Source organism: Culex quinquefasciatus, chromosome 3 (assembly GCF_015732765.1).
Source record: "Culex quinquefasciatus strain JHB chromosome 3, VPISU_Cqui_1.0_pri_paternal, whole genome shotgun sequence".
Taxonomy (NCBI): domain Eukaryota; kingdom Metazoa; phylum Arthropoda; class Insecta; order Diptera; family Culicidae; genus Culex; species Culex quinquefasciatus.
Genome location: NC_051863.1, coordinates 186667226 through 186678276, shown reverse-complemented (window position 1 = coordinate 186678276; position 11051 = coordinate 186667226). Strand labels below are relative to the sequence as shown.

General features: G+C 37.4%; 1 protein-coding gene across 4 annotated transcripts in view; it reads right to left on the bottom strand.

The window, feature by feature from the left end:
• Window positions 1-507: 507 nt before the first annotated feature.
• LOC6048059 (nuclear hormone receptor FTZ-F1) overlaps window positions 508-11051 on the bottom strand; it is a 271909-nt gene continuing 261365 nt past the window's right edge. For 3 of the 4 annotated variants that reach the window (XM_038263046.1, XM_038263047.1, XM_038263048.1), the window contains exons 8-10: window positions 8029-8296; window positions 7861-7964; window positions 508-7509 (exon numbers count right to left, since the gene is read on the bottom strand). In XM_038263046.1, coding sequence (XP_038118974.1) covers window positions 7363-7509; window positions 7861-7964; window positions 8029-8296 — 519 coding nt within the window. In that variant the 3' untranslated portion in view covers window positions 508-7362. The remainder of the gene's footprint in view (window positions 7510-7860; window positions 7965-8028; window positions 8297-11051) is intronic. The other variant, XM_038263049.1, reaches the window with a different exon arrangement.

Sequence of the window (11051 nt, the reverse complement as noted above, 5' to 3'; positions counted from 1 at the left end):
GCCCAGTTGAAAAGCAGACAGACGTCAAAAAACAAAAACAATACAAAATAATCGAGGGGTCAGTGGATTTAAAAATCAAAAACAACAAAAAAAACATTTTTAAGCTTTCCTTATACATTTCTACAAACGATAAAACGCGACCCTTAACCCTTAACCGATTTGGCTCAAAATTTGCACAGTTTAGTGATTTTTCCTGAAAAGTTACTTCATGCGATGTGAAATTTTTCCAAGCTATCCGAACAATCGAGTCTGGACTGTGCTTCAAAAACGCAGATGCGGGACAGGATTTCTTCATAACAATTGAAAGACAGAGACTTTTTTTTTCAATTTTCCTTTATTCGTTTTCATTTTGTATTTTAAATACATTAATTAAAAATAAGATGATGTTATCTGCAATTTTATACAAGTATTCTCCATCGTTCTCAAATATATATTTAAAATATATACGCGTGTGTTTTATCCATCCTATACGATTTTTGTTGTGTTTTTCATCTTCTTCTGTATGTGTTTTTTTGTTGTGTATTTGTATAGACTACGATCATGATTCTACCATTTTGTTTTCACTTTTGTTATCATTTCTCCGATTTGTGTGTGTGTGTGTGTTTTTTTGTGTGGGTGTGAGTGTGTGCTTGTAATTATTTTCAACTTGTTTGCTCTTTTATTTCATCTTCTTTCGAATCTGCTACCAAAGGAGAACTTATCACTAAACTTAGGCAATATAAAAAAATGTACATTAATAACGGTTTTTTTCTGTTTACTCTCTTATATTTTAACTCTGCATTCACACAATTTCACGTTTTCTCTCTCTCTCTCTCTTTCGCTCTCTCTTACGCTGTGCCCTGTGGTAAAATTAGCCATAACAAGTTGCGATTAAAATTTTTAGTTAAACCTCTCTGGAAACGCAAAAAAATATATTTATAAATTTTCAACAGCTGATTTAATCCTGATACTTTCTCTCTTTATCTCTCTCTCTATCTCTGTCTGTGACTCACTTTTTTGTTATCTCCTCTTAACATGTGTGCATGTTTCTGTTTTGTTTTTCTGTGTTTAAATAACTTATAGCGCACGTCGATTATTCTTACAACTGTTTCTTTTATTTTTCGCTGCTCGTTTTTTTTTTATTTGTTAAAGCAGCTTTATAACACATCGAGTTCCGCTTCCGTTCCTGCGTACCGCACTTAGACCTAGTGATACTTTTTGAAAGTATTGGTAATTTTACAGCTTGTGTTGGGTTGTGGGTTGTTTTGTGTGTGTGTCGTCGTCACTTTTTTGTTAAACACTAAACGATTTAGTTTTCTTTTTTACTTTTCTTTTCGTTCCAAGGAATATGCTAAAGCTTTGCTTGTTTTGTTTTTAGTGGTAGATTTTTCGTTTGATTTTGCTTTTTTTTAAGAAAGAAAAAAAAGTTAAGTAATATCCTAAGCGAACGTTGATTTCTCGTTTACATGGTCGGGCCAAACAAACTTCTAACAAATTTCGACGCAATATAACTAAACAGACAGCTATACTCACTAAGACGAACAACTTAAACGCGTAAAAAGGTTTTGAAAACACATTAAGGTAAGGTACCCCATTTTTTTGTTTTGTTTTTTTACTTCTGTTTTTTTATGTTTCTTTAATATCATTTACATATTTTGCTTAGTTGTGTGTGATGCATCTTTTTCTTCTTAATCTGGAGAAGGTGTGTTGTGTGTGTGTGTGTGTGATTTGGAAACCAGTGGCGAGTTTTTCTCATTTTGTAAGGTTTTATTACATCGTATTTTTTTTTCTTCTATAACTATGGAAAAGCTTGTTTTGTTTTCGCTCTCTTTCTCTCTCGATTTTTTGCTGGTTAGGAAATTATGGCATGTGGAGAGGCGTGACGCGAACCTGTCGTGCCGATCGCAGCAGGCGTGTCACGGCTACAGTTGGCTGAATGGCAAAGAGGTTCGTGTCCATGGTGGAAAGAAAAACAAAACGTACTAGAATCGTACACGGAAAGAAAGTGGTTGGTAATTCTGGCGAAAATGAACAAAACAGCACCTTGTTTGTTCGAAATAAGATTGCATTTTTTTGGGACAGGGAGAATCAAGCCAAAACTGTTTTGCTTTGAACACCATCACCATTGTAAAATTTCCATCCTTGCTAACTAATCCTAACCCTTAACGTTGCTGATCACTCGATTTCCTGGTGATTCTTTTTTGCTGCTTGCTTGCCTTTTTGTTACTAAGCTTCTACGGACATTGCTACCAACCGATCAATACTTTATAAATTAAGTTTGTTTTGCTTCATTAAATCTATATCACTGTGGCAAATTATTTCGCTTAATATTTCCACATTATAGTGTTTTCTTTGTTGTTGTTGTATTTCGATGCAGCTTTCGCTAGTGTTTTTACTTTTCTGTGAGTTTGATAAATCTTTTAAATCTGCCCTCCTCTGGAATGTTTCTTTTTCTCTATCTCTCTGTCGCAAACATACAACAACAAACAACTTTGCCTCGTTCTCGAGTGCGCTCCCGAGTTCCGTTCATTCTCGGTGGGAAACGAGCGATTGCTCCTAACTTTTCCGCTTCCCTTCCTATTTGCCCCTAGCTAAACATGCCCACACACCACGCTTGAACACTTTCTGCAGTTTTTAATTTTTTGAGTGTGTGCCGTTTAAAAAATTAATTACACCTCTAACTACACTACGGAAACAAACAAACAACCTAAAGCTAGCGTTTCTTTCTTGTTTTGTGTGTGGTTTTCCCATTTTTTTTTTCATTTGTTAAAAAATATTCATGTCACAGCATTTGGTTACACTTATTTCGCTCCCATTCGAATACCCTCTCCCCCCACACTCTTTTTGCTTGCCTACCTAAAACGCGTTGTTGTTGTTGCTGCGATGCCCATTTGCGAATCCCAACCCCACAAAAAAAAAATTAAACCGTCCTGATGTTCTGAGGTTCTGCGAGGGGCTTCCGGAAGTCAGAACTTGGATGGAACACTCGCGCTTGCGCGCGACCGACTAAAAGCACAAGTTTTTGCGTCTTTTAAAACGATATTTACAGATTCTTTTTTTCCCTCCTAGCTGGTGGCGCTCTCTATCGGGGTGCAACACTACCTTTGGGAGTCGTAAAAATCTACACAAGTGTACATAACGTTGCTTTCTCTCTCTCTGTTTTAAATTGTGTGTTTGTGTGGACATGTGTGTAAGTGTCTAACGTGTAAGTGTGTAACTTTCTTGTTTGTACTTTTGAAAAGGCATTGAATTGCTACATCTCCCTTTTTTCGGTGAAGGTTTACGGGTCGCTCTAAATACCTCCGGATTCCGGCTCGATTTGAGATTTTGGTATGTGTTGGACGAAACCCCAACTCGGTGCGACCTCAGCAGAACACTTGCGCGGGCGCCCAAACGAGCAATTGTCGAGAAATGGTTTTTTCATGTACGGAAAGGAGTTTCGTTGAAAAATTTGCAAATCCAAATAAGCTGTCTTTAATGCTGTGAAACTACCAATGTTTTTGTTTGATTAAATAAAATTTTGACAGAATTTATCACTTTGAAAGCATTTAAATTGATTCTTTGTTCATCTGATTTTTTGGTCTTCTTTGCCAGATCCGAAGCAACAAGAAAATAAATTTCTACTTTGCAGCAGTTATTAAATTCGCTAAATTGTAATAAATTGTCCTAAATTGAGGGATTTCGTGGTAAGAAAAAAATAACACATTTTGAACATGTGAGCTTTGTGGCCTACGTTAGTATAACCGGAAAATTAGTTATAATTAAAAAAATGTTTACAAAAATTTAAAACTAATAATGTAAACAGGAAACTAGCAAGTCCAATCATAACTATCAGAAGTGTTGTCGTTTTACGATTATTACATTGGCGAGATTGCATTTTTCAACAGAAAATTTAAAAAAATAGCAAAAACAATTAGAAAATTTGCCAGACTTTACATTAAGCTTTGAAACAATTATGAAATAACAAGAATTAAGCAGAAAAAAACTAAAACAACGAAAACAAATTAACACTTAAAAAATTAAAAACTGTTTGTTATCAAATCCTTAAAGTATAATCGGTGCTCACATAGCTCCAAAAAAGTTATGACATGAGATTTTTTTTGTATTTTCAAATCTCTTACAAATCCAGAAACATACGGATTTTCTGTCAAAAAAATTGAAGCTTGAAAAAAGCAAATTTTCTCAGGATTTTCAAGCTGTTTTGTTGCCAATTTTGAGGTTATGTTATTCTTCCATGTGGCTTCTGTAATCTTTATTTATGTTTTCAAGTAAAAAGCTCAAAAACTTTATCATTTGACTTTGCAAAAATCGTTCAAAGAACTTCTTTCCGTGCAAATTTTGACAACCAACCCAGTGAGAAAAATCGAGTAGCTTACTGAAAAGGGCCAAACGTTGGCCTCCTTTCCGGCAAAAACCTGTCACCTGTTTTTCACAACTTCACGTTTGGGTGCAGTGCGGAGTTGGGCAAAATTGGAAAATCCTGGAGAGTATTGCAGACGATCTTTACGCCTTCGCCTTCTACTAAGATAAAAGTGGCATCAAAAAATATATATTTATGTCCTCTCTCTTTTTTGTGTGTGTATGTTTTGTGTGTGTGTGTGTCTGTTGCTAGAGCCTTTCTTTGACATCTTTTGTTTGGTTGTTTTATAAGAGTCTCTCTCTGTACTACAAGTTTCCGCTATTTACACAATCACTTTTGCGTGTTTTTTTTTTCAACTTGATTTTTTTTCTACACCGAGGCTGGCGCTCAATTTCGATCCTTACTAGGTAATAAAAATAAATAAAACTATTCGATAATACTTTCATTTTCCCTTCCTGCTTCCGCTTTCCGCAACAGACGGTTCGACGGTTCGATTTCCTGCGGGGACCGGAAATTGTTACAAATATACAGCGTTTTTCCTCCGCTTCCCCTTCTCCCAACGACGACTATTTCCTTTCTATCAACTTTGTATCTTGTTTCCTCGTATAGAACACATTGTTAGCATCACATTGGTTTGTTTTTAGGTGTCAACAGGTGGCGCGCGGAGCGCGAGGGTTCCTCCGTCCGACGTTTCGGCCCACTTCAAAAACCAATCAACTCACCTCACCCCACAAACTCAACACTTCCTCCCCAGAGGTCACAAACAGAACTCACCCCACTAGCGCCGCGGCCAAACCCGCTCCACAGTTCACCACCGATTACCGTGCCCGGTCAGCGTTGCGTCTTACAGACTAATCCTCCCCTTGTGTCATCGCAAAACGGGGCGCCACAGCGCCGCCTGTCGGTTCGATCGTGCCAGATTGGACCTCTCCTTGGGAGCACAAGATTCCAAAAAAGGTTATTTTTTGGAGTCGAAATTCCTCACGGGGGCGTCAACTGACACTGTCGTAAGCCGCGCGCGAGCGCGGGCACCCCCCTAGAAGGACCCTTTAGGGGGCGCAACTGGAAAGTTGCGCCCTTCCCTGGTCCAGCATCACTAAGAGTTCCCCCACTTGCACGATTTCATCATTTTTCGTTTTTTTTTGGTTCATTTCACTTATTCGCTAGAGATAGAGATAGAGCAGTCCTTGGAAGGGTGTGTTTGTTTTTCTTTGTTCGAAAACGGGATAGAGTGTGATTTTCGCTGCGTGTGTTTTTGGTTTTATATATATTTACAGAGTTGCACGCTATGGGACTCGCGGGAAGATCTCCGGTGGAGGTGGAACGGTAGCCGGTTCTGCCCAGGGGGGTGAGTTTGCACCCGATTCTGGTGCGAAGGAAGCGTGAGGTTCGCTGGGGAAGGGGGGTTCGACTGGTCGTTTTTGGGGCCTTGTTGACAGGTTGATTTGGATTGAACGTGTTGATTTGAACCAGTGTGTTGGAAATTGAAGGATTAAATCAGTGTTTTCGAAGATTTCAAGAAAGGTAAGACATAAGTCGATAGAAGAAATTAACGAAACAGAATCGTTAAGTTATATTTATAGAAAGCATGAAGAAATTTAAACCAGTGTATAGTGAAAAGATTGAAGGTTTTGGAAATAGAAAAAAGATTTTTTTAGAAAGATGGATAAATATTGGGAGTCAGATTAGAGAAAAAGGATTAAATTTATGTAAGAAGTTGAGGTTATTGAGGCCACACTGAAACAAATCAACATGTGCAATCCACGATAAAAATACAGTGAAATATTCTGACCCACTTTCCTCCGGAAGCCCCTCGTTTTCGACACTCCCTCTGCTTCTAGTTTTCCCCACCTCCTGCAAACAACAAATTGCCGCTAAACTAAAACAACAACAAGCACTACAATTTGCGATTTCTGTTTTTTTTTTGCTCGAGTCGGTGAAATCTAGCTCTGACACATCGATTTTTAAACGTTCGCTGGTTTTGTTGATTTTTTTCTTCTTCTGTTTGTGTAAACTGTGTGAGTGGCTTTAATCGGTAACATTTAGTATACAGCTTTGTGTGGTATTTTGTTTTTTTGTAAGTTTGCTTCAACAAGTAAGAGCTTTTAAACAACTTTGATTTGAGTTATTTCCCTTATTTTTATCGGTAATATTTCCGTCAAGAGTGCCGTTTTTTGTGGGTTTCTATATATATTTTTTTCTGTTGTATAAGTAGAGCTGGTGTGTTTGGACAAAAAGGAATATTTCTTACTTGGGGGGTGCGGCGATCAAAAATGGGTTTCTGCTGCTGCTGCAATTTTGTTGATGAGGGATGAGAAATGCCATTCGTTTGCTGCATCTACGGTTGCTTAATATTGAGGACACATTGAGAAATGAGTTTCGTGTGGGTTTTTTGTTGTTTTTGTTGTGGTTGGTTTTATATTTGTATTGCACTAACGTTTCCGAAACAAATGAAGATAACAAAATAAGTTTGACAAATTACTAATAAGAGTTATTGTTTTAAGGAGAATTCGTTAACAGCTTGATTTAACATTTATTGAACACTTAGTTTTAGATCCTTTGTATTACGTTTGTTTTTGTTTTGTTTTGTGTGTTTGCGGTTTTGGATTTATCTGGTATAACTTCCGTTTCTGCTCCACGATCACGGACTGTCCTTCAGTTTTTTCTCTTTCTTGGATGGGTTTTGGATGTGGCTGTCGCGATCCGGAATTGTTGCATCTGTTTCAAACCTAACAAGCTAGATTCTCTCGGCAATTTGGCGGCAGCATCTCTGTTTGTTTCACTTCCTTCTTTTCAAGAAATCCCGTTACACAACTAAAGTTTACTTCGCTGAGATGAGAAAAAAATGGTAACCTCTTAATCTGGGGTTTCCCCCCGCTCTCTTTTCCGGTTTCGCCTTCTTAAACTTAATCCTGGGTGGGTGGTGGTGGGGCAGGCAACGCAAAGTACATAGAATCCACGTGGAACGAAAATGCCGCCTCCTTCCGCCGCCGCGAGCTGCCACCGTTACTGTGCCGGCGGACTCATTTCCGCTTGGCGTGCAGCATCTCCATCAGCAGCGTCTGGCTGGGGGCGCTGCCGGCGCAGTGCTTGATGTACAGGTGCTCCTCGCCCCGGGACGCGATCACGTGAATCTCCGGAATAATACTGAGCAACTTGGCGAACTTGTCCTGAGAATGTTGAGAGGGGCAGGTTGAACATTGTTATTTACTGAGTAATTTCTATCCAAACAAAGTGTCATTCATTTTAATACTTCGAAAAAAAAAAATAATAATAATAAATTTCAAGATTGTTTTTTAAAAAACATTAAAATTTCTAAAAATTAACTAAAATTTTCTTTTCCGTGCATGCTCAATCTTAGCCAAGACACCAACCAACTTTGATTGGCTCTAATAAAATGTAGTACTAGAATAGAGATGGACACTCAAAATAATTAACATGCTTAGTTCTTTACACACAGTTGTTATTTAGCAAGATAAAATATTTAAAAAATATATATATTTGGACACATTGATACTTACGGGCACCGACGGATAACAGGTGAGGGTGTAATCCAGCAGCGCCGCTTGCACGTTTTCATAGCCTTCGATGACCGTCTTTCGGTTGGTGATCCCCCGAACATCTGCTAAAAAAAATAGTTTTTTTTCAACACAAAATTCTTCAAATCAAAGCCCTCCCCTCCAACTCACCACCCTTGCCGGGGTTGAGCAGCAGCAGGAACTTCATGCAGATGTAGTCGCCGACGTCGAACTTGAGCTCCTGCAGCTTGTTCTGCAGCTCGTTGAAGTGCTCGGCCAAGCTCGGGACGCCCAGCAGCCCTAACCCTAAGAGATCAAACTTTTGCCCGTTGTGGAGCGTCGTGTCGTCCGGCAGCGCGTTGTGCAACCGCTGGTGGATGTGGTCGAGCACCAGCATGTCCGACCAGCTGTTCTGCAGCAGCTTCATCTGGTCGTCCACCTGTGTTTTGCAAGGAATGGAATGGAGATAGGAGACACTTTGTTAGTTCTGAACGTAAAGTTGTATCATAATGTCTGTGATGGTAAGTATTTGACAAGTTATAAAAATATGCTTTTTTAATAGAAATATTTGGAAAAAATATTTCTACTTAATATAAAAAAATATTGGAGTTGCGATTGAAAAAAAAACCGCTTTAATAAATGTATCAGCATCAATGTAATTAACTTTGTTAGGTCAGAGCGGGCTTTATGAAAGAAATAACGTCATGATTCGAATTCCCGGACGCTTCGAAATCCGGACACTTCAACTTGTTTTATCAATAATTTGGATATAAGTTCGCATTATGAATGTCAAAACTGTGTTATTTGATGAATTCTAACATCAACTTTCATTTCAAGTTTGTTTGAACGCTGTAGTTAATGTCAAAACAATAAAATAAAATAAAATTATAAGATTACCAAAAATGCGAAACATTTCACGTGAAATATTTCATAGGCGTCCGAAGCCACGGGAAGGCAAAGCAGACATTTATGGTTTTGATTTCCTTAAATTCAAGCAATTTTTTTTTAAATATCGATTGTTTTGATGTTAACAGCTTATTTGAGACCTAAAGAATGCCATTCACTAACATTTCAGTTCAAATTTGTGCGATTCATAAGGGTAATTCTCTACCAACTCACACGAAATCGGGAAAAGTTGCCCCGACCCCTCTTCGATTTGCGTGAAACTTTGTCCTAAGGGGTAACTTTTGTCCCTGATCACGAATCCGAGGTCCGTTTTTTGATATCTCGTGACGGAGGGCGGTACGACCCTTCCATTTTGAACATGCGAAAAAGAGTGTTTTTCAATAATTTGCAGCCTGAAACGGTGATGAGATAGAAATTTGGCATCAAAGGGACTTTTATGTAAAATTAGACGCCCGATTTGATGACGTACTCAGAATTCCGAAAAAACGTATTTTCATCGAAAAACAATAAAAAGTTTTAAAATTCTCCCATTTTCCGTTACTCGACTGTAAAAATTTTGGAACATGTCATTTTATGGGAAATTTAATGTACTTTTCGAATCTACATTGTCCCAGAAGGGTCATTTTTCATTTAGAACAAAATTTTTCATTTTAAAATTTCGTGTTTTTCTAACTTTGCAGGGTTATTTTTAGAGTGTAACAATGTTCTACAAAGTTGTAGAGCAGACAATTACAAAAATTTTGATATATAGACATTAGGGTTTGCTTATAAACATCACAAGTTATCGCGATTTTACGAAAAAAGTTTTGAAAAAGTTACTTTTTGCGTTTCTCTTTGTTTCGTCGTCCGTGTCTGTCGCGGGTGACCATGAACGGCCATGATCGATGACGACCAACTTTTTTAAAACTTTTTTTCGTAAAATCGTGATAACTTGTGATGTTTATAAGCAAACCCCTTATGTATATATATCAAAATTTTTGTAATTGTCTGCTCTACAACTTTGTAGAACATTGTTACACTCTAAAAATAACCCTGCAAAGTTAGAAAAACACGAAATTTTAAAATGAAAAATTTTGTTCAAATGAAAAATGACCCTTCTGGGACAATGTAGATTCGAAAAGTACATTAAATTTCCCATAAAATGACATGTTCCAAAATTTTTACAGTCGAGTAACGGAAAATGGGAGAATTTTAAAACTTTTAGTGTTTTTTCGATGAAAATACGTTTTTCGGAATTCTGATTACGCCATCAAATCGGGCGTCTAATTTTACATAAAAGTCCCTTTGACACCAAATTTCTATCTCATCACCGTTTCAGGCTGCAAATTGTTGAAAAACACCTCTTTTTCGCATGTTCAAAATGGAAGGTCGTACCGCCCTCCGTCACGAGATATCAAAAAACGGACCTCGGATTCGTGATCAGGGACAAAAGTTACCCCTTAGGACAAAGTTTCACGCAAATCGAAGAGGGGTCGGGGCAACTGCTGTGTGAGTTGGCGGAGAATTACCCATAAGCAAAATCGAGTGTCCGGAATTCGAAGCAAAAGTGTCCGGATTTCGAATCAACTTTTATCAGTGTCCGGGATTCGAAGCACAACAAGTCATTTTGATTTTCAAATTCTGATGAAAAATTGTTAGAAAAGACATATTTTGCATGCATTATCTTAAAACTGACTGTTTATACTACGTCCTGATGATATTTCTACATTTCCAACGTATTATATGATATTTTGCCAGCTATAACAAAAATGATATGCTACTAAGTGTCCGGATTAGCTATATTTTAACTAATGTCTTACTAATGTCTTACTTACTGACTGTCAATATGATATTTCTTCATTTCCATTTTATTACATGTTTTTTTGTCAGCTATAACTAAGGCTACCAACTCTTTCTGAGCAAAAATCCGTATACTTTACCGACATGACACCATGGTATAACAAAAAATGTCAAGGAATTATTTAGATAATTTTGGAATTTGGGAATTAGACATATTTTTGTTAAACGTTTAAAAGTTAACGAAATATCAAGTTTTTTCTAGAGTTTTTATTGGAAAGGTCCTATAAATACAAGCACATCACAAGGTTTTTACAAGCTTTAGAAAGCCTTTTGATCTTTTATTTGATAAATATGTTTAGTAAGGAATTTGAAAAGAACAATTATTGACAATCAAGTTTGAACTGAGGAAAACCGCAAACTGACAGTTAAATAAAAATATCTAATTAGCAAAAGCTTTGACCCAATCAAAAAAGCAATGGAAGTTGTTAAAATTCCGTACAAATCCGTAC